At 42.1% G+C, this 23,948-nt stretch overlaps 2 protein-coding genes across 6 annotated transcripts in view; one reads left to right on the top strand and one right to left on the bottom strand.

Annotated features, from left to right (window-relative positions):
* The window catches only part of ZNF277 (zinc finger protein 277), a 51,724-nt gene extending 29,878 nt beyond the window's left edge, over positions 1–21,846 (bottom strand). The window contains exons 1-3 of one of the 2 annotated variants that reach the window (XM_039385436.1): positions 21,761–21,846; positions 1,477–1,675; positions 430–477 (exon numbers count right to left, since the gene is read on the bottom strand). In XM_039385436.1, coding sequence (XP_039241370.1) covers positions 430–477; positions 1,477–1,675; positions 21,761–21,800 — 287 coding nt within the window. In that variant the 5' untranslated portion in view covers positions 21,801–21,846. The remainder of the gene's footprint in view (positions 1–429; positions 478–1,476; positions 1,676–21,760) is intronic. The other variant, XM_027721209.2, reaches the window with a different exon arrangement.
* Positions 21,847–21,999: 153 nt separating this feature from the next.
* The window catches only part of DOCK4 (dedicator of cytokinesis 4), a 247,662-nt gene continuing 245,713 nt past the window's right edge, over positions 22,000–23,948 (top strand). For all 4 annotated transcript variants that reach the window (XM_027721207.2, XM_027721205.2, XM_027721206.2 and 1 more), the window contains exon 1: positions 22,000–22,204. In XM_027721207.2, the coding sequence (XP_027577008.2) occupies positions 22,168–22,204 (37 nt within the window). In that variant the 5' untranslated portion in view covers positions 22,000–22,167. The remainder of the gene's footprint in view (positions 22,205–23,948) is intronic.

Below are 23,948 nucleotides of genomic sequence, written 5' to 3'. Positions count from 1 at the left end.
AGTTTTCCATTAGTACTGGTCTTTTCTGGATCATCCACTTCTTGCAGTTGTGTCAAGAAATGTGTTCCTAAGACTGGTTGTAACTCATTGCTAGGTATAAAAATAATATTATGTTTTATGAGTTGATTCCCTGTATTTTCCACACCTCAGTTCAACACTTCAGAATATACTCGATTTTTTGTGCATAGTATTAGACCATTTTACTGATACAGCAAATTAGAGAAAGCACAGTTCAGAGTAACAACACATCCTGGGGCCCCTTACTATAAAATCTGGCTACCTTCCAATTGCGTTAGCAGAAAAAGAATCTAAATGGGCATTTTCTTGAAAAGATGATTTTAAAATACATTTCTATTAATGCAAAATAATTCCCTCAAGCACACTTAGACTGGCTGTGCATGACTGAGCTGCTCTGATTCCTTTATTTACCTGAAGATATTAGTATTATCTCCAAAGAACAGTACATTCTTCTTCTGTCTGCTTTCAGCACAAAAGCGAACAAAAACAACTATCAGTTTTCAATTTTAAGCAATGTTAAGCTCAAACATGTGATTACAGATTTATATGGCTTACATTTCTCTTCCTAAATTACATTGTATTGTTTCTTTTTTCTGCGCCTTGATAGACACAAGTTACTGGCTTTGACTGAGTAACTAATAACAGACAACCTACTAGAAAACTCATTTTAGTTGAGAAATTATCCAGCTAGCATTTAAACACTGCAACAGAACTAGCTACAGACTGGCAGGTACTGTCTAGCCTTCCTTACTGTGGGTGAAAGCAAAATGTCAAGCAAGTGTCTGATCTCTGAAGTTACAAGCCAGCTGGGGCCATGCCAGCTACTGGAGGAAGTTAAGAGAGAGAAAGCCAAATGTGACCCTGCTGAGATGATCAATGACACAGCTGTAGAAGGAGTCACAGTTGTAAGTAGATCACAGTACTGTAAAGTTAAGGATTAAATGTGATTTCAATGGCAAAATACTGGCAACCTTAAAATAGCACAAATTAATTTCATCCCAGAATGTGAAAGATCCTGTACTGAGCAGCTTCTGTGTACAACACACAGCTTTAAGACATTAAACAGTGGTAGATATAGTCTTGTCCTGTACAAATAAAACTCCAAATTAGGAGAACTGATTGTCTGGATTGCGCTTTACTAAAAAGACAGTTTTCTAGTTTGCACACTTGTTGATTAGTGATAGGACCTGAGAAGTCTGCAGGATACATCAAAGAATGTCTAACAAAGGAATTGCCACACATTCTAAAATTGAGTCTTCTAGTTCCAGAAACATCTAAGGGCTGGGGACTGGGAAGGTAATGGGAAAACAACCTTACAGCCCAGCAGTCAAGAGCTTATAAAAAAAGGTAACAGATATCTTCTCACAATGTCTTTTAAAAAAGATGATCTCTACTTTTCCAAAGCTTTCCATAACATCTGCACACGTACACGCTCATTTTAAATGATATAACACTTACCTTCTAAAATCTGCAACCAGTTTCACGTCTGCTATGACGAGCTTGTGTTCAATAATCATGTGCTTCAGGAGCTGGTTTTGTTCTGCTAAAAGATAGCACTCTTCGCAGAAAATGCAAGGCACGCAGGGAGAACTTTCTACAGCATCAACACCACCTGGACTTTCTGGCAGAGACAGAGGCTCCAAAATACACTCAGTATCTAAAATAAATGAAAGGAATAATTAGTTTTGACTAAGTGAATAAAGCTACATCACTTGAAGTACTTTTAGGCAGTACTTGTTTTGAGTCTCAATTCTGTTGCATGGATCACTCCACCAAAGAGACGCTTGGAAGCCACTTGGCAGGTTGACTGCATTGTTTCCAGGAAGGACAGTGGGAGGCTAGCACAGGACAGTTCTCAAGTATCTGCCCCAACTGAAACTCCCAGCTGACACCAAGTCACAAGTACTCTGCTTACTATTAAAGGAAGTTTCTTCCTCTCCCTACCTAGTTTACCTGTTGATATGACTCAAGCTACTCCCTCTGCGACATTGCTCAGACTATCAGGAAGGCTTTAGACTATATAGCACAAACTGTTTTGCATGTTAATTTTCCTAATTATACTTTTATTTACTGCACAATGCTTCTATAATTTTCTGACTGACTCTTGAATGTCTTTATGTGTTTGTCTTGCCTTTTTTCCCCCCTATTTGCATCTCACTTCCTGTTCTATGAGAAAAGACTATTCTTGATAAAGATTACTACCACACAGAAGCTTAGGCCATTGAAACACTTTCTAACTGTACAGATGTTGAGAAGGGGTCAGCCACACCCCATGTGGAAAGTTCAATGGCCCATGTTTGTACTATACTGTACCAGTCCGACATAGGTTGCTCAATTGACAGCACACAGAGATGAGTCACCGCTGTATGTTCTCCAAGTTTGCTGTTGTTGTAGTTCAGGCATAGCACATGACTGTGAGAATGATCAACTCCCAGTCGACCTTGAAATTGTGCGGGATCTGCTGTTCTAGCTGAATCCCTACAAATCTATGGGGCCTGAAGGGATTCATCCCAGAATCCTCAAAGAGCTGGCTGATGTCATCACAAAACCTCTCTCAATGATTTTTGAGCAGTCCTGGGAATCCCAAGAGGTCCCAGCTGACTGGAAGCTGGTGAACGTTGTCCTGATTTTCAAGAAGGGCAAGAAGGACCCTGGAAACCACAGGCCTGTCAGTCTCACTTCAGTGCATGTAAAGTTATAGAGAAGATTATCCTGGGAAGTACTGAAAAACAGCTGAAAGACAATGCAGTCATTGGTCACAGCCAAAACAGCTTCCTGAGAGGAAAACTCAGCTTATCAAACCTGATTTCATTTTATGACAACACAACCCACCTAGTTGATCAAGGAAAGCCAGCTGATGTAATCTTTTTGGATTTCAGTAAAGCTTTCGATACTGTTTCTCACAGGATCATTCTGGACAAAATGTCCATCACACAGCTGGATAAACACAACACGTGATGGGTGAGGAATTGGCTCATGGGTCGAGCACAGAGGGTAATAGAGAATGGGGGAACATCAGACTGGTGACCTGTCACTGGTGAGGTTCCACAGGGCTCCATCTTGGGCCCTGTGCTCTTCAACATCTTCATAAATGACTTGGATGCAGGACCGGAAGGGATACTGAGCAAGTTTGCAAATGCCACAAAACTGGGAGGAGCTGTTGACTCCCTCAAAGGCAGGGAGGTCCTGCAGAGAGACCTCAACAAATCAGAGGACTGGGCAATCACCAACCATATGAAATTCAACAAGGGAAAGTGCAGGATTCTGCACATGGGATGGGGCAACCCCGCATGTTCATACAGACTGGGGAATGAGATGCTGGAAAGCAGTGCCATGGAAAGGGACCTGGGAGTCCTGGTCGATGGCAAGTTGAATATGAGTCAGCAGTGCCCTGGCAGCCAGGAGGGCCAACTGTGTCCTGGGAGGCATCAGGCAAAGCATCACCAGCCAGTTGAGGGAGGGGATTGTCCTGTCCTGCTCTGCACTAGTGTGCAGTTTTGGGCACCACAATACTAAAAGATATTAAAGAAAGATACTTAAGCTATGAGAGAACATCCAAAGAAGGGCAATGAAGATGGTGAAGGGCCCTGAGAAGAAGCCATATGAGGAGCAGTTGAGGCCACTTGGTCTGTTCAGCCTGGAGGAGACTGAGGGGAGACCTCATTGCAGTCTAAAACTTCCTCATGAGAGGAAGAGGAGGGGCAGGCACTGATCTCTTCTCTGTGGTGACCAGTGGCAGGATGCCAGGGAATGGCCTGAAGTTGTGTCAGGGGACTTTTAGCTTGGGTATTAGAAAAAAGTTCTTCACCCAGAGGGTGGTTGGGCACTGGAACAGGCTCCCCAGGGAAGTGGTCACAGCACCAAGCCTGACAGAGTTCAAGAAGCAGCATTGGAAACAAGCAGACTGACCCAGAGTATATGTGGTGTGTGTTCCCCATTTAAATAACAGTGGTGTAAATTCATAAGCTCTTCCACTGGCATAAATTAGTGGAGTTCATTAAGAAACATGGTGTGACCAACAGATTTCAACAACTGGCCCCATTCACCTAATCAAATTCTAGCTGTCCAGAAATAAACTGTGGTATTCATTTTCCAAACTAATCATACCTCAGTCTTTGGTAAGGGTTTATCTTGGAAGCAAATGCCAATTTCAATTTGTATCTTCAATTTTAGCTACATCAATTCTGCACAGCAAAAGGAGACTAAAAGCAAACAGAAAAAAGATCCCCAATGTTCCTGCACTCTTGAGGATGAAAACTGAAAACATCATTGGTGTCCTTGACTCTTGTGATGTGAAGTTAGCTTGTGCAGCAGGAGAATAAACTATCTCTGAATTCTTGCAATGACATGAACATCTCTGTAGAAAAATGAAATTTCACAGAACCACAGAATGGATGAGATCTGCAGGGACCTCTGGAGGTCATCTGGTCAGGCAGAGCCCTCAAGCAGGCCCACCTAGAGCTGGTTGCCTGGGACCATGTCCAGATAGCTTTTCAGTATCTCCACAACCTCCCTAGGCAACCTATGCCAGTATTCAGACATCCTCACAGTGAAAAAGCATTTCCTGATATTTAGAGGGAACCTCCTGGGTTTCACTTTCTAAAGATACCTAAAGAATTAAGCATAAGGCCTTCTCTCAAGTCTATTATTGTGTCACACACAAATTTTTAAATGTGTATGGTTAAATGAAGCTTAATTAAAAATATTCACCAGATAGAAGAAGCAATGTCAACTTTCACCCCATGAAAATCACATATATATGTTATGCATTGGCAAGTACAATAAACCTGATAATCTGATAACTTGCCCACGTGGAAAATGTGGAAAATAATTGAAAAAATCATAGTAATTTATCTTTTTTCCTAGGAAAATATGCTAATGGAGCAGTGCTGTATCTCACCCTCTACCAAGACTCTGAAATAACCAAAGAAGGGCTGGAGTTTCAGAGATGGGCCTGGGAACTTCCTAAGAGTTCTGTGACAAATCTCTGTTCAAGTAAAAGAGGCATGGAGACGGGAACAAGGCTCTGATCCATCGGTGGCTGGCCTGCCAGTGTGAACATGCAGTGCTCCAAAGCAGCCACAGCACGAACTGATGGCTCCTGATGAGGGTGCTCATCCGGGAAACTGGGGGTAAGATGGGGCTACTGGAGCCACATGTGGGAAAGGGTACAAAACCAAAGGAAACACAGCTTCATCAATTCTATGCTGCTCCTGAAACAACATATATCCCCTCCACAACTGTAGAGGCTTCTCCTTAGGACTTTTGAAAAATATAACTGCCTGGAAAGGCAGTGACTTGACTGAAGACTGATGGCTGGGTTACACTGAATTCAGTTTATCCCATAAAACTAAACAGTGTGGAAAGATGGCAGCACACAGAGCATGGCATTACCTGTAGCAATACAACTGCTGTGCACAATCTGACACTCCTCTCGCAATTTTACTTGCACTTCTGCCCATTCCTTTCCCCCAGACACTTCTTTATTAAAACTGGCATTGCAGAAATTGTTCCATTTGTCCTATTTTAAGAACAGCAGCTGCTATACTATGTGCTAGAGCAATCCTCATGAAAGGGTTAGCTGTCCCATGCAAAACTGATGTCACCTGCAAGAGTCCGGGTTTGTCCATTCTTACAGTCAGCATTAGTTTGTAGCCTGCAGAATCATTAAAACTTACTAAGAAAAGTAGAACAACTTAATTTCCTCTGCAATTGCTGATGCCAAGTGAACTAAGAAGATACTCTGTCAGCCAGTTCAGCTGTGACCAGTAAGCAGCTACATTGCTTTTTGTTCATTTATAGTTTAGGTCTCTTGCAATGACCTATTTAGAAGTCCATTAGTCCAAACATTTAGAAGTTCAAATAAACAAGTGCCTATCTGCCTCAATAAACCAACTTTCAACAGATAGGTGTGTAGGGCAGGAACTGCTACTCAACATAGACAAGAAGCTAATACAGTTATTCAAAATGAGTTCTTGTGAACAGCAATTACTTGGGCTGGAAGAACAGAGCTGTTAGCCTTCAACTGTAGTGGGGAGTTGCTGAAAGGAATAAACTGCGGTGAAGATTTTTTTGCTGCCCAAAGAAAGTAGTTAAAAGAGAATAACTTTAGACTTACTGTGCCAGTGTGGCAACTGCAGAAGCTTATGCAATTTCTTTCAAAGACACTTGGAGGAGGGGAGGGAAAAAAGAATCCATAGAAATATCTTTGTACTCATCTGCTACAAAAAACACTGAACAAGAAAATAAATTAACAGAGCTGAACAAAGATGCACAGCCTTTAGCGTAGCACTTACTGGACTAATGTAGCACAAACATCAAAACAGTACAAATAAAGCTAAGCGTATATTGAAATCTCTGCAAAAGCAGCTAACTTTGTTCCTATATTTGGAGCAGAGTGGCCACAGGTACTGAAGAAGAGCTGTTAACTGAACCACAGCTCAGGGCTAACAGAGAAATAAAAACACTCAGATCCAGTTCTCAAACTCCAAGACTCCCACATGCAGAGACTCTTGAAAACGAGGAAAAAGTAGCAAGCTTTTCTCTTAGAATCTACTGCAACAAAAATTACTTCACAGGGACAGAACTAAACATCCCTTTAATGCACGTGCCCTAGCTGACAAGGGCAAGAAGAATTCCCTAGAAGTGTATAAAAATAGGGCAAACAAACAGTAATCACAGAAATAGCACAGTCTTCCAGAAATCTGAGGGTGGAGAGTTTAAGCCAAAGGCTATATGAGTCTTTGTTAAACCAGTTAAACAACTTTTTTTTTTCTCCATGGATTTGTTTTTGCACTGTTTAAAATTATTGGTCTTTCAACACCTACTACAAAACCTCCAGCAACATTTCATGTTCTCCTAATGGTCCTTCATTCCTTGTTGTCCTGGTTCAACTCTTGGTTGGTTCTAGTCTACTCTTCTTCATGTGTTGTGGTAAGGGGTGGTTTGAAAATGACCAAGAGTGGAAAAAAAAAAAGATTTCTAAATCAGGACAGTTTTTTCTCAATCTCTTCTCTATTTACTTTTTATTTATGGTATTTTGCTTGCTTTTAGGATCACTGAATTAACCACTGAATTGTCTTCAGTGATTCAAAGTCTCCTAAGTTGTGAATCAGGTTTTAATGTACAAGACAGTAGACATATTCTTTGTGTTCACTCCTGTGTGTTACTCTGCATTTGCTAATATCAAATAGCACTTTTTTGGTCCAGTTCACTCAAAGAACATGTGATTCCCTGTAACACTTCAGTTGGCCCTCCTGCTTACCACTTGGGAGAACTAATGTGTATTAACAGCTAACAGTGATAAAATTTATCACCTAACCCCCTTCCTATTCGTGTCTGTGATGAACAGCACAGGACTTAGCTACCTATAAGAAGAGAGTTACCCCAAAGGCTTCACAGAAAGCCTACAAAACTCAGGAACTATGAAAATCCCTCTCTCATTCACAGAACTGACAGTTGACACCATGTTGTTCAACGTTTAATAGAACAGATAAAATTACGGTCTTTTATAGCCAATTCAGAGCTAAAAAATGTAGATTAGTAGAAAGAAGAGAATAAAGGAATATATTCTTTGAAAACAAAGTTGTATACCCAGTTCTTCAGGGGAAAATAAAATGAATTCTTTGAAGATATTCAGCAATAAGTTGATAGAGAAAACAATTTGGATTACACAAATTACTTTCAAAACTAAAATAAGCATTATTTTTTGATATGAACATCCATAGGATACCTAGGAATTCTGATCCCTGCGCAGGAGCTGAACACACCATTACAACAATGATAAAAGAAAATGAATAAAAAAAAGTCTACCTGTTATAGAAATTATTTGGCTTTATTTTATTTTCAGATTAGTTACAATACAGTTAATCTTCATAGCTAATGAAGCAACAAGCTCCAAATGGATTAATTTTCCTTACTGGAACATTTTTACTTTTGCATACAATTATTCTCAACTCAAAACTAATGTTAGTTTACACAATTAAGTAAACGTTACACCCACACACTTATAACACAGACCATAGCAGAACAGGCAATGTACTCTACCTGCACAATCACACATGTAATTATCACAAAACAATATTCCATATGATTTTATGGCCAATACAGCAGACATATCAGAAAGAAAAGGAAGGAAAGATTCAGCATTTGAATGGGAGTTGTGAAAGGCAAAGTCCTCAGAGATGCTTTTAACAGTTCGTTGCTGCCACCACGAAGCACAATGATGTCATCTTATCCTGTCTTTCTCCACCTTATCCTACCACTCCTAACCGTTTTACTATTGCCCTTCTGCTTGTGCTGGCTCCTTGGCTTGCCAAATGCTTTGATGAGTCAATTCAACTCTTTACCAGACAGAACCATTTACTCCTTTCTTTCTGCTCAATAACATTGAAAATGGTGACAGAGGAGTCCACCAAATGCAAGACCAAACTAAGGAGCACATGGTGAGAAACAGCAAGGTGAAACAGCATCTTCCTCTTCTCATCTCAGCTTCCTCCTCTCTTCTCAGCTTTACAGCCTCAGCTGTTTCATACAATTTAAATAAGCATGCCTTATAAAGTGTGAAAGATTTCTTCAAAGGCACTACGCACAAAGGAAAAGAAATCACTAAGATTTTACCACCGTGCTTCCTAACAGGGACACCCAGCACTGGCTTCAGTTCGTAAAACCCACTGTTGTCAGCGTAGGCACGTGTAGCTCACTAAATGCAGTATGAGCTCTTGTGCTCAGTTCTTCTTCGTTGCATATCTGAACTATGTGCTCTGACTACATCTGGGGACAAATTGAACACTGCTGTATAAATTACATTCTCTCAACTAGAAAGTGGAGGTTCTGGGGTTCAGATAAAGGAAGTAACTTCACTGTTAGAACTCCTACCTCACATGGCTTGGCCCTGGGGAGTAACCTCCAATGCCAGAGCTCAGGGGGTGGCAGACCCTTCCAATAGGCAACCAGTAAGCTGAGGGAGGAAGTCCCTACATTAGTCTGCAGGGAATGCTGAGGAGAGGAGCACACATAGCCTTCTTTTTGAAGCTTTGCTACTAGATAAAAAGGAATGACAGTCACAAGACCAGAAGGAAAGGAGATAAGTCCAAAGACAAGGGTTTTTAACTAGGGAAGAAGAAATCTATCTCATTTAAAACAGATTAATCAATTTATAATTAGATGAAGAATACTCTGGCAATTGAAGACTTCACATAGTCTGAGAACTGAAATGATGAAAAAGGAATTAATACAAATTTGCTTAAGACATTTACAGGTTTCCTGTCATTTTTTGTCGTCTATGGCACAACAACAAGGCCCTAGGTTGAAGAGTTTATAATGTAGATATAGACAGGATATAAGCCCACTGTTGGTAACACAAGGATAATAAAATAAAATAAGAACATCTGCTGGAATGTTAAGTGTCTTTCTAATTAAATTCAGTAGTTGAATGAATCAATTCATTACCAGCAAGTCTGGTTTATTATCTCATTAATACAGCTGGTTAATATTATGAGGAGATTAGCATAAGAACTTGACATGATCCTAAAACAAAAATGAACACAACAAAGACAAACAGGTGAATAAAGGAGTCCAAATAACGAGCAAAAGAGGGGGTTTTAGACATGCAAAGAAAAGGGGGGAAAGAATGACAGGAATACAAGGGACACCTAGCAAACCTGGCACTCCACACTAAAAGCACAACAGATGCCAGCTGGAAAACAGAAAGGCTGAGCACCCTCCCCCAAGTTCACAATGATTACCTGGCAAAACCATTTAGTTATCAAAACGACCAAACCCCCAGATATGGTACATTGAAGAAATCAACCTGGATTCCTATAGGCAATTCTGCAGAAAATGGTGCTGCATTTAAAACTCTTTAGGAAATGAGTAGTTTTAAACCTTTGTCTCGTAATCCATTTTTTTTGAGCTACAATGGAAGACTATCATGAAGGATCAGCTTGACACTCAAAATACACACATGACAGCCTCCTTGTTTTGCAGCCTTGGCACTGCAGCATCTATTTGTTGGCACAGCAGCATTCCCTAATTTGTGGTCATATTCTTGGAAGTGATTTTATACTGATTACAGAATTTTTCCTTTGTTTTCTAGAGTATAAAAGATGGATGACTAATGACTTGCTAGATAAACGTATTCAAAACAAAAACTCAGAATAATGGAAATAAAACACCCTGCTATTGTCCTCACAAATACTACATGCTGTGGTGGGTCTGGCTGAGCCCGAATTTATTTCCCCATAGTAGCCCTCACAGTGCCATGCTCCGCATTGGTAGCTAGAGGAGTGTTGATAACACACCCACGTTTTGGCTACTGCTGAGCATAGCACTGCAACATTCCTTCTTCAATTGAGGACAAGATCCTGGGAGGGGACACAAGTAGGCCAGCTGACCCACACTGACCAAGGGGATATTCCAGACCATATGACGTCAACCCAGATATAAAAGCTGAGGCACGGAGCAGGACCTGAGGCACTCACTGTCTCTGATGGCTGCCTGCTGACAACCGTACTCGTGCTGGAGCCCTGCTTCTCAGAGACGTGGCTGACCATGGCTGCTTCTAGGAAGTAGAGATTAACTGCTGGCTTCTGCTTTGTGCATGTGCACACTGCTCTTGCTTTCTTTTTTTGCATAAACTGCCTTATCACAACCCATGATTTGTGTTGTTTTCTTTTCCCGCCTTACTCTCTGCCCTGTCCGGCTGGGAAGGGGAGGGATAGAGCGGCTGCGTGGGCACCTGGCGTTCAGCCAAGGTGAACCCACCGCACATGCAAATATATTTCTTAGTGAAAGAAGAATCAATGTACATAATCATCTCCCTACCTTGATATATACTAAAATGCTCAAATACTTTTATAAAGTTGAATTGAGTCTGAGTTCACGAGGAATTATTTAGCTATTACTTCTGCTTGTTAACACAGTATGAATGATATTTAGTTAAAATGTCCATGTGCTCTAGGAGACAACACATCCTGTAGCTTCTTCAAAGATCAATCAGTCTCAACCCTGCCTGTTTTTTCATTGAATGCAAATGAGCACTTCAAAAGAATACTTAATACCACAGCTAAACCTTGTCAGTTTTACAGAAACTGTACCATCCGCTGTCTGGGAATATGTGAATTTTATTCCAGTCAAATGACAGCTTTAAGAAAAGCTGTGAGTTACCAAATCCTAATAACTCAGGACACAGTTTCTATAGAGCAGGTGTCTGCTGGGAGCTGGAACTAACAGAAATACAACTGTGCTTAATAGCCATATTTAACAGGGCTGCTCTGTTGGGGAGCTTAGGATGTTGCAGTTTCATTAGCATTAACAAGTGTTGCTATGGGTACCAGAGCACAGCCATCAGAACACAAGTGAATAGAAGGAGTGGGAAAGTGATTAATAAGAACGAGAAGTGTTAGAATTTTAATAAAACAAAACCAATGTGCTTGCCAATAAGATCATGTTTAAATAATAGACTACATTATTGCCCAGTTCACCAACAGATTCATGCCACTGCTTGTCATCTTGCTGCTCGAGTGCAGACAAACCCCTACACCAATAAAGACCAGAACAAACCCACTGTTCTCACATAGAGATGGACACACATGCCCACACACACACAAATGAAAGTGACTCTAATAAGTATTCATAATAATATTTAAGTGCTGAGGTTAATATGCAATTTATAAATACTTAACACACTACGTAGGTTTTATTGCAAGCTCAGAGCCACATACTGCTTATTCCTGGGTAAATGGCACAGACTTACATTAGTGTAACTAAATGCAGGGTTTGATATCTTGGTTACAAATATGAAACAATATTTATCTACTTCAGAATTATATTCTGAATAATTTTATTACACTTTTTAGAGCTTCTCTGATTTCTTACAACTGCTGTTAAGCAAAATTTCTGTTTACATTTCCCTGTTTAGTTTGATCACATGACATGGTAGACATGGAGAGCTGAGATCCACATTATGTACTAAAATCAGGGACAGAAGCAATGATTGAACCTTACCCTATTATCTGGAAAGATTAACAGTGTAACTATGTAGCCTGAAACTCAAAATGTTTAGTTACAAAGAAGAGAAAGAAAGCATTCAACACAAGAACTTGAAATGGAAGGACAAAAGTAACCATCTAGGTTCTTCTTTTGTACTTATCACCTAAATCTAATTAATAAAAATCAGTTTAACTTGCTCTTTAGTACAAAGGCATATCAAAGACACCATAATTAAGCATAAGCAATACTGGTTTTAATTTGAGGAATAAATATTAAATTACTGCTATTTTCACATGAAAACTAACTACTTAAAAAAAAAAGAGTATAATTTTGTGCCAAGCTGATCCAGACTGCAATTTTAAAACTTTAAAAAATACATACTGGAACTAAAGATGTGAATGCAAATATAGTACTTGGGTGTGTCACCACTGCCACCGAATCCTCTGCAAACACTAGCAAGCTGGAAATAGGCATGCCTTAGTTTCTACTTGCTATGACTCTCCCAGAAAGAAGGGGTCTTAACAACATCTGTAATAAGGATAGTAATACTTCATTGCTACAAGTTATCTTTTCGATGTCTTTAGCATCTACCATACTAAGCCTAGTAACTTTTATGCCAACATTGCTACAAAACAGGTTAATGAGTTTACTCTCTACTTCTTGTCATCGTGATTTAGTAGCAATCTTTATTACAAAGATTTTCCTTGTCACCTGTCCTTTTCCTCTAACAGGATTTAATTCTCAAGCACATTTATCCTCTTGATGTTAAAAGAATTGCCTCTTGGTCTTTTTAAACAATTGCTTTACGCTCTGTAGCTAAAGAAACCTACAGCCCTCTTTAGCAGTTCCTGTAGGAACCCCATGTCATTATGATGGGAATTTTTATCATGCTCTTAACTAAAATATTTGCATCATAGGGTTTATAACTTTTCCACTGGTAGACTTTCCTTGGAAAAGGCAACTATTTGAGAATAACAACTAAAAATAGCATGAAATTTTTACTTTAAATGTCACTTTAATTTTTTTCAGACTCATATAAACTAGAACTAACCTCGAAGTGCATGCTGAGAGGTGTCTTTTCTGGGATCCTGGTGTATGTGGGTTTCAAACTGACAGAAGAGGTTGAAATTTCTCTCAGGTACTCTGACTAGTTTCCTGATCCTCAGAACACCTTCAAGACTGAATTAAGAGAATTTTGTACTTGAAGAATCAGTACAAGGAAGAGGTTCTGTGGTCTGTTGCTGCTATCTCAGTGAACTGGAGCTTTTCCAGATGGAGAGTAGCAAAATAAGTTGTTTCTACTTTTAGAATCAAACCTCCATAAACAAGTAGTCAAACTGAAAAAAGCAGCGGCTCAAAAGGAAAGTTCATTATAGCGTGCAGTGATGTCCATCAACATAGTTTGGCCTAATTGATAGCTTGGTTCAGGAAACAAAGCTTTGACTGTATTTCAAATAATCCACTATTTGTACCCTTTATACATAAATCTTTCAAAATTATTTTCAGAGGAAAGTATTTTTAAGTCAGAGCTCAAATACTTATGTCTTACAGATCCCTGGGACATCTCACAGCAGGCCATATAAAATTTCTGTGAGCATATTCTGAATGTGTACCGGAGTTTGAAATAAATATTTTTATGATACTGGATTTATTTCTCATCCTCCATGCATTTATTAAACATATGACATAGATCTTGACTCTTAAGTATGATATATGCTTACTGATACTGCTAATGTAGCTCATTGACATGGATGATAAAATAATTGAAGTTAATTTCCTCAAGAAACAGAATTAGAATGTTAGAATTAGTGATACAAGTTGCTTATGTTTTTCAGGCATTATTTTGCTAACTCTGTAAATACATGCAGGCTCCTGAATATTAAATTAGTACAGTAATAACACGGGCTGCATGTTTTCATCCCATATAAGAGAAAATCAATTAAAACCTCCAGCAGGATGTTTTCTGTTACAGAAAACATTCTCTGTTTTCAGAGAAAAAGCTCTATCTCATTTATTCATGCATTACTGAGTCATAATAACATTCAGTGCTGGCACACTGGTCAAGACTAGCAAAATGCTCTGCAGTATCACTTATAACTGCATGGACTTGTTCCCTAGCTATTGCTGTTTTCATATTGTGAGCCTTGTGCACTCCCACTGTGGGACTGCTGGGCCCGACCTGGGGCACGCACTGTGAACTTTGGCAGTGGTCCTGAGTGGCAGGGTGCTGTGCCATGCTCCCCTACGCTGCCCACCACCTCTGTCCTCCTTTTCCCACCTCAGCACAGATTTGACCCACACAGGAGTCTTGCAGTCCCTGATCATCCTCCAGCTGCTTTGTGCATTGGTTTAGAGATCAGTCTGGGGGCACGTGAACTAGATTCGTCTGGAGTCCAGATACATACAAAACACATCCCAACCCTTAGCAGAGACACCTGGGTCTAAACCAAGGGCTACTTGGTGTGGGAAGACTGACTACATGTAATTCTAAGCAAAAATATCAAACCATGCAATATAGTTGTAGGGAATGTGGCACCAATTGCCTTTATCTACTGTGTCTTATTATTTGTTCAGGCGGACAGAGCCACACCATACCACACCAACTTGTGAGGGTGAAACAGATGGCATATCCAGTTATAAAGCTTCTATACCAGGAGGATAAAGAGAAGGCTTTTAACCTGCTACAACTACACAGGGCAAGTAGCTACTCCTCTGGGACAGAGACATCCTTGACAAATGGGAGGATGACATATCAATGAGCAAGAATCAAACAGAAGCAGCTGGGCCATTTCACACTGGTCTGTGAGTCATAAAAATCAGAGAAAAATACACAAAAGTAAAATAAAAAAAAAGAAGACCATTTGGAAGACATTGTCCAATGAAAACATGAGGCAAAAAATCAAAAGGAAAGTTTCAAGAAACCCAGTTGAAACACACTACAAAGGACAGGTGGGATACTGAAGCCACTGGCAAAACACCTACTACAATTTCTCTTTTACAGGTCTACTATAGCAAAATATTAGGACAGAATGGCAAACAAGCAGTGATCATGGGAATACCTGGTGGGACACCAGGCCTTGAGATCAATCATCAGACATCAGACTTGCAACTAAACCATTTCCTATAGTGCTGAAACATTACAAGTTAACACATACTATTGTATACTGACGATCTAAAATACTTTATGATCATAGAAAAAACTCAAGTCAAAGACAATACCCTTTTAATTTATTTCATATTTTTGTTGGCAGTCATTTGACTGTCATAATATGTAAGACGTTTTGAAAAATCAACAAAGACTCCACGTGAGTACTTCTGACTCCATACTATAAAGAAGGCATCGAATACGGGTACTCTTTCTGCATGAAGTAGTTCGAGCATTCCACATCTGTATAGCAAAAAAAGAGTTATTGCTTATACTACAGGGCTCCAAGTGGGGCAGAAAAACTCCTTAACATGAAACTGTATTGCATAAATAGCTACACACACTACATTTGTACTCTTATGTAGTATCTGGCATCTTGTTATTGAGGAAAACTGCTTGCACACCCCCAAATTACCTAACCCTACTGTGTAGCAGCTTGGCATCTTTCAAAAACTTGCACATTACATTGCAATCTAAGCAGAATCATAGAACGGTTTGAATTGGAAGGGACCTAAAAGATCATCTAATTCCAATTCCCCTGCCATGGACAGGGATTCCACAGCACAGTTTCAGTCTGGTTATATGGTTTTAATGGTCCTGACCAATACATAATTTAATACAACAATTATCGGGTCAACGAACACTAGACTTTTTCCACTCAAATGACCATAATTAACTACTGATTGAGTCGAGACAACAACTCAGCAAAGAACCTGCACTTTCATGAACATATTTCCCTGACTTCAAAGAGACACTGGTCAGGATTACATGCCCAGCTCTTCACAGGCACAGGCCTGCTTCAAGGTTGCACAAAACCTAGCTCATTTTCTCCCTCCCCGTTATTCAATGCCATGTTCTTTCCCGCATTGTGTGAGGCTTTTAAAGATGCAATATTTAAAGCTAGTTTAAAAGGCTCATAGAAAGACATTCAAATGCTTTCAGGCTTTTCTCCCGGTTTCAGCCTGCTGGGAGTTTGTGGATGAGAATGTGAAGCAAAAACCTCACAGTCTGGGAACAACTGCAGTTTTAGGATGCAGATGTTCACAGAAAGATGCAGAGCTCTTGCAGAGGTTTCAAGACAGAACACAGTGGAAGAAAGCACATAGGGTGCTTCATAAGGTTATGAAGGTTGTTTGTACAGAAAAGAATTGAACCTATACTGAAGTTAAAATACTTAATGCTTGTAATTTCATAATATTTAAGTTCTTTTCTTCCTTTCCTACTGTTCACTTTTCTCATAACCTATGCTAGTTTAAATCCTGCACCCCTTCATCAAGAAAGCTGGCTAGTCTTCAAGGGTGAGAAACTATCACCTGTTTATATGACAGGCACACCTTGTGGCAGGCATCATTGTAGGCAAGAATCTACAATTCAGTGCTCTTACAGAAAACAAGTACTCCCCAGTAAAAACACAGCAGTGAACAAGCTATAGCAAACTATCCTGGCATGTGTGTTACACTCAGAACATTCAAAAAACTTACAACACCCCCCTAGTCCACACCTCTACATCTAAATAAAGCATGTCCACATCTATTATTTGTTCCAGCAATGAGAAAGCCTTTTTGGGTAAGAATCAGGTATTTGCCAATACAGAAACAGTTTAAAGGTCTTCATCAGTCTGAGGACTGATGAACCACCATTCACTGTTGCTCCACCGCAGCTAACAGAAGGCCTGAGCAGAGGCTTCAAACAAAGTCTTTAACACGCGAACGAGTTATCATGTTTAAGCTGTGTATGTGTTCAGGAGGTAGTCTGAAGCATCTTACTTCTAAATGAGTTTCTGTTAGTATACAGAACAGCTGATACTAGGTAGTTTGTTCATGTATCAAAGCCTTTAACTGCTACTGAGCAGGCAAGAATTGGCCTAGACCGCTGGAATGAAATACCAAGATAAAGGCCATCCAGCTTTGCTTTTAAGCTATGAAAGTTTTCTGAATTCAGAGAAAACCAAATAGCAAGTTTTTATTGCATACTTTTGGAGAATACAACATATCCTATGCCTTGTGCTAACAGGAGTTATTGTATTCATGCCGAGGTGCGGGGACATCCCTTTGTCTTCAGAAAAATACAGTGCATATTTGCAACAAAATTATTTGTAAAATTATGGCAGGATCACAGGCAGCTCAGATCTGTATTACCAAGCAATACAATCTCTCACTTACTTTATTAATCCATTATTACCCATTTAATGAAATATTTAGTTTCACTTGTATCTTGTCCCATCACCAGTTTTTAAAGAAATGTGCTGTTAAGGTTAAAAACACTAAAATATTATTGCAACAATTACATGAAAGAATTTTGCCCTTTTACTTTTCAAACAGAGAAGCACATAAAAGGTGATTTTACCGACAATAACTTAGTAATTTCCAGTCCTCCGCAAGACACATTTGCTTATCAGGTAAAAGCTGAGATTGCATTTTTAATTAAAAATCACAACAAAGGCTCTTAAAACATTTTAAAATAATACTACTTTAGGAGATCCATTCTTGTAATCATACTAAAATAAACTGCATTGCACTTCCAGAATTAATTAGTGAACCTGTCCTCCAGGTGTAATTGCTAATTGTTCAGTTCACAAAGACTAATCTGCATCAAACCAAGACCCTCTACAGAGCTTATAATGCCTACTGGTAAAAGGCATCTCTTCTCTCTCTCTCTCTCCAAAATCTGTGGTATAGTAGAAGCTTCAGGTCTTGAAATCCTCTATTGCACACAAAGATTTAACCTGAGAAACAGATCACCAGTGGTACTCTAGATGCTTGAAAGTGCCCTGTGGGATAACAACTGAGGATGCAACTATGTGTGTGATCATTTGGAACTGGTGGGGGGGGTTAAGGAAGGTATTAAGCAGCATACCAGCCTCTAAAACCATGAAACAGAAAAGGCAGAACTAACATGTGAGGAACTCTTGTGAACAAACAGATGAGAAGAGGCAGCTGTATGCTGGGGGCAATGGCTGCTGTATAACCTTGCTGGGGTTTTCAATGAGCAGCCAGCAGCTCTCCGTTCACAACCATGCCTGCTGTGGTTACTTGGACAGGAAACAGGTAATGCACTCAGTAATATCTGAGTAGGAGGAGTAGTATAAAGAAGGGTGGGATGGGAAGGCAGCTGGTTCACTACTTTATTTGGTTAAAGACTATTCAGTATAAAATAAACAACAAAACCCAAGGAAAGTGGTAGATTACACAAAAATAAACATTAATGAGCAGGTGATAACAGGGAGAATAAGTTGTCTTTGGTCACTACAGGAACTAATGCCATTAAAGGAACTACACACAGCCTTGAACAGGTTCAATATGAATTTTGTCATTGATAAGAAAGGGGAAATGTGTGATTATCATATGTATAATGGTATTTCTGAGGGTGTTTGTGGATGGGATAGCAAAAGGCATTTGTGGGATTTTGTATCATTTGTAGGAAATTTAGAAGAGGGGACAAAGGCAGAGAAAGGGAAGGATGGGGGGAAAAAACATCAGATAATGGAGGCAGGGAGTGGGGGGAATCAAAAATGAGTAAGTTGCATTTAAACAGACTGCTGGTGGGTATGCTTCTCTGATCACACCCTGCACTTGGATCACATCATTTCCTTCTTACTAAATCCTTTTCTTAACTACTTTTTTGTATAATTCACCCTCTGTCCTATGTGTGATACTGCTGCAAGGTCTAAGTGCCAGCAACTGCAAAAATACTGCAACTCCCACGGCCTGCAGGTCCAGGAACTAGCAACTGGAGGAATCATGGTGTATCTATTGTTTTCCTAGTGAACTTAACGCTGTATGCATGTGTGCACATGTGTAATTTGCTAGCAAGGTACAAATTGGAGTAGCCAGTGAGTAGAAGGAGACCTGTATCTATAAAGATGCAAGGTCTGAGTCAGGGGATAGGCGAGGGGCCTGGGGTCTAGCCATGGACAGAGATGATGCCCAGCAAGGAAGTCCAGCTAATGAACTAGGAGATTCTGCTAGTATTTGAGGGATCTATGACTGTGGGATATGTGAGACAAGCTCTCATAGCATCCTTAACAGAACTTCAGAGTTGAGCAAAAGAAGTAGTGGTTCTACTATCAAGAACGAAACAATTCTCACTAAAGTATCCTCTAGGTAGCAATGAAAAAAGGTAGACATGTACAAGACCAACCAAACTTTAGTTTTTCACACTAAATGGAATATTCTTAAAAATGAGACACAAGACATGGCAGGAATAAGAATAACATGCTGTGCTCTGGCATGGTACACCCCAGTAGCATGCATTCCAAAGCACATAAAGACCTTGAGTAGAAAACTGTAACTGTCAGACTGATGATGAAACAATCAAAGACACAATTCCAGAAAAAAACTAATTTTAAAATCCATTGGCAGATGCTGTAGGAAGTGTTGATATGTAGCATAATTAATGTAGTCTGAACAAATTGTACTGTGGACAGTGATATGTTTATTAAAAGCCACTTGGTGAAGGCTGCTGGAGGGAACTAACTAGAAAGCCACACAGTCCTGGATTAGAATATAAAAGCACAGGTTTTCCTGTAAATAGGTAACAGCAAGACAGGAAAAAATATGTTATTTAATTTTCCTATATTCTGCCTCCACCCTTTCAGGTGTACCTAGAAGTACAAGATGCTGCCAGAAGGAACAGCTTTGTAGAACCGAAACCTCTGAATGAATAAGGATTTTGTTCAGAGCAGGGAAACGATAAATATTATGGGTAAGGTACTTCTTTGCCCACAGATAATGTGATTTATACTCTAAGATCTGTTGACCCGAAGAGGCTCTGCTCCAAATCAATAATTCTGAAAAGGCTATTTCAGCTATAGCGTAGTCTTGTCTTTGTCCAAGGGAAGACTGTTTATGCTGAAGTCTGTCATGGTTAACATGACAGACAGCAGTTACAAGGCTGGGGTAGAATTTTATGACTCCCAGCCAGCATGTTGGCAGATCTGTCTTCTGGAGACAGGGAGAGCCTGGATGTAAATGGAAGTTTATAGGCTGATTTGAAAGTTAATTTAGCCTGGCACCTATTATTTTGATTTTCAATAGTGACTTTTAGTCACTTCATCACCTAGAGACTCCAAACAATTTGTCACGGGATGTAAAGTGAGCTGCGGAGCAAAACCACTTAAAGTTCACTAATCCCTTCAATAAGCCTTCGGGTTCAGTAACAGGAAAACAGCATAGGCGTATGAATTCCCATGGAACAAACTTTTTTTTTGGACTGGTACCAATATCTTTACAAGAGTTACCTGGAAAAACCTCAGGGTAATCTCATCACCTCTAATGGTTTCACACAGAAGACTTGCACAGACAAAAGCTCATGTCCTTTTCAACAGTTAGAACAGCATAGCTTTGCCTCGGGGTGCAATTACACCAGTCTAGAAGGGCTCTAGAAGAGTCTGGCTTTTCATGGTACAAGAGGCTCATGCCAAATCACTGCAACACAGAAATAAAGTAAGAATACTGCTTTAACTATTAGCATAAATATAGAGATACTACTCTATATTTAGCATGGAATAAATGCACACTAAAGGTTTGAAACTGCCTGCGTGCACATGACTTCTTTTTGTTGTGTCCTTCACACTACTAGTGACTTAAAAATGCAACATAACTTGACAGTAGGGGTTAAAAGCCAACCTGAACTGAAAAAAAAAAACCCAAAACCAAGCCATTTTCTTCTCTTAAATATAAAAACATTAAACTCTATTTTTTCGTTCAGCTCAAACCGAATCATCCCATAAGATCTCCATCTACCACTTCAGAGTCACGATTTGATTGGAGAACACTTTTTAAAAATCAGACATAGTCATCTTAGAGACAACTTGTACCTAGTAAGACCTGCAGAGCAGCATCCTATCACTGCAGTTTTCCCCCTTTTTTCTGCCTGTGCCTTCCCACAGGACCAGAAGATGTAACCCAGGCTCTTCCTCCTGCCTCGTAACACCCAGGTTTCTCTCACAAGGACCAGTTCAGCCTGAGGATTTGTTGCAATTTCTGTATTATGAGCTCTAGCTAAGCTGCTTCTAGAAGGCCACAGACATACAGGCTTCTCAACTGGGATGCAAACCCTGCTGTTCTTGCTGCTTACGATGACTGGCTTATCCCTGCAGCCATCCCCCACAGTCCATTTGTGCTCCTCGCTGTGCACCACCTGCTTTGCTTTATCTCTGTGTATGTTTGTGCTGACAAACGGATTTATGTGAGAAGTCAAAAAGCCCCCCAGAGCATCAGTTCCACGTCCCACCGCCCTGGCACACTGCCGGCACCAACTCCATCTCCAGCTCGACTCTCTGTTGGAAACTCTCCCTGTCCCCACAGCTCCGCGTGCCAAACGCGGGGCTGTGCTACGGGAAGGACTGGCACTAGCAGGACCAGAAGAAGGAGTCACGTCCCTGTAACCAGCGGGCGCACCCCGGAATCCCGCTCCGACGGGCGACCAGGCGAGCCCGCACCGCGCCGGGCCCCGGCGCTCCCGGCTGCCCCGCACGTGTCCGCCGCTCCGCATCCCCGGGCGCGCGGCGTCAGCCCCCTCCCACCCTCCGAGCCGGGACCGCGGAGCCGCGGAGAGGTCGGGGGAGCGGAGCGGGCCGCCTCACGCCTCCCGCAGCGCACTCACCTCCCCGCGCCGGCCCCGCGCCCCCCCGGCACGCTGCCATTCCGCCGCCGCACCGCCCCGCCCGTCCGGGCGTGAGGCGGCCCCGGGAGCCGCGCTCCGCCCCGCTCCGCCCCGCCGGGGAGCGCGGGGCCAGACGGGGCTCGTAGTCTCTCCTTCGGCCGCGGGCGGCGAGGGGCGCGGCCGTGCCGAGGCACTACGTTCCCCGGCGTGCAGCGGGACGGGGAATATAAGTGGCTGGCGGCGAGCGCGCCTCAGTCAGTCCGCCCGCCCGAACAATGCTTTCGCCGCTGGGGCCGGGTAGCCGCGGCTGAGCGCGGCGGGAGCAGCCGGGAGCGGACGCGCTTACCGGCCACCGCCGCTCCCAGCGAAGGGGCTGGCGGGGGGACGGTCGCTCGCACGCCGCGAGCATGTGGATACCCACGGAGCACGAGAAGTACGGCGTGGGTGAGTGAGAGAGAGGGCGAGCGGGGCAGCGCGGGGGCGAGGAGCAGCGCTGCCGGCGGGGAGCGCATCCCGGGCGGAGCGGGCTCGCCCCGCGGGGGGCTGCTGCCGTCCCCCGCGGGAGCGAGGGCAGCGCCCCGTGCCTGTGAGTGGCTGCGATGGGGGTCGGAGGTCCCGTCGCTGGGCGGGGGGAGCGACCCCTTCCCCGGGGGCGCAACAAAGGACGGCCAATGCCCGAGTCGCGGCTCCGGCGTCTCCCGCCGCTGCCAGGGGATGGGGCAGGGGCCGGTTCCTCGTCTCCGAGGCGGGCGCTCGGCTGTCTCCGCCGGTGCTGGGTGGAAAGGCTGGCGTTCCACAGGAAACAAAGCAGCCTTAAAACGTATCGTTGGGAGCGGCGACCCGACTGGAGACGGTGTCCGGTGGCGGCCCGGGGAGGAACAGGAGCGGGGCCGCGGGCATTGTTCGCGCGTCGGGGGTTTTGTCGCTGCTTCAGTGGAAATCAGACAAAGTGTCGCTTATGGGAGTCGCGCTTCCTCGCCTGGTTGTTCCCCTCTGCCCGGTGCAGGGCTCTGAAGCCCGCGGGTTTGACTTGGGAAGTGATCGGAGAGACTTACGGTGATTTTATTTTTCTTGGCACCTCCTATTAAAGCCGGCAACACCCGATGAGCGCTGGCGGCTCGTCCCGGACAATAGCCCCCTCTGACACGGGTGTAGCTGAACTGTTGTACAGACCTGCCAGCCTAGTAGGCAGCTCTCCGTGTGGTTACGTCGCGTTTGAACGCGGAGTTGTTCATATTGGAGAAAAGCGGGAGGAGCGCGGAGCCCTCCTTTGTGTGTGTGTGTGTGTGTGTGTGTGTGTGTGTGTAGCAGCGCTGCGTCCAGCCTTCAGCGCGGGGCCGCTTCGTCCCATCTGGAGCTGAGACCAGATGTAGCTGTCCTCCGAACGCTAAATTATAGGGATCATCTATGTATGATGATCCTTATTTTCTTGAATTCTTTATTTGCCAGGTCACAGATGGGTTGCAAGATATTGATTAGTCCTGCCACCCGCCTTTCTTTACGAGGATGGGCAAGAAGCTTAAAAACCACTCCGGGACTCCCTGAGAATGGCATGCTGGATCTTAGCAGTCAAGTATTTCAAGCTGCAGCCCTCCTCTCCATCTATTTGTTGTTCATTTTTATTTTTGAGCATAGTATGCTATTTCACAACTGAAGCATTTCCCCCTTTGATTTATTAGCTAAAAATCAGTATGGAGCATCTTTCCTAATACTGAAAACAAGGAGCCAAAAACTGTTCCCCCTATTTGAATAACTACTTCCTCCTTGCTAAATAATTAAATGATGTCCCCTAAAGAAGCTTTTCTATGTTTAGTAACTGTTTTCAGGTAATTACAGGTGAATCACTCTCCAGCTCTGCCTTATCTTACCAGGGCTGGTGTCATTGAAATCTTGCTCCTGATAAAGAGATACAGTTGCAATTTCTCAATAGTGAGGTTCCTTTGGCTCAACCAGAAAACATAGTCCACCACAGAGATCCTCTTTGTGTAAATATAATATAGTCACAAAAAATATGCTTATTCTTATTTAAATTCATTCCATGATTTTCTGTGATTTGGCTTCCAAAGGCTATTCAAGATGGTAACAAAAAGCCTCTATTCAGTTTGGGTCCTCTGTACTCCTAGGATGGGAGTGATATTTTAGTTCATATGATCACTGCAAAATATTGAAATACTAACCTCAAGTAATT

This window comes from Pipra filicauda, unplaced genomic scaffold (genome assembly GCF_003945595.2).
Source record: "Pipra filicauda isolate LSUMZ 115617 unplaced genomic scaffold, ASM394559v2 scaffold40_size4127951_pilon, whole genome shotgun sequence".
In the NCBI taxonomy this organism is placed as follows: domain Eukaryota; kingdom Metazoa; phylum Chordata; class Aves; order Passeriformes; family Pipridae; genus Pipra; species Pipra filicauda.
The sequence above is the reverse complement of the archived record's forward strand: the minus strand, read 5'-3'. Positions and strand labels throughout refer to the sequence as shown.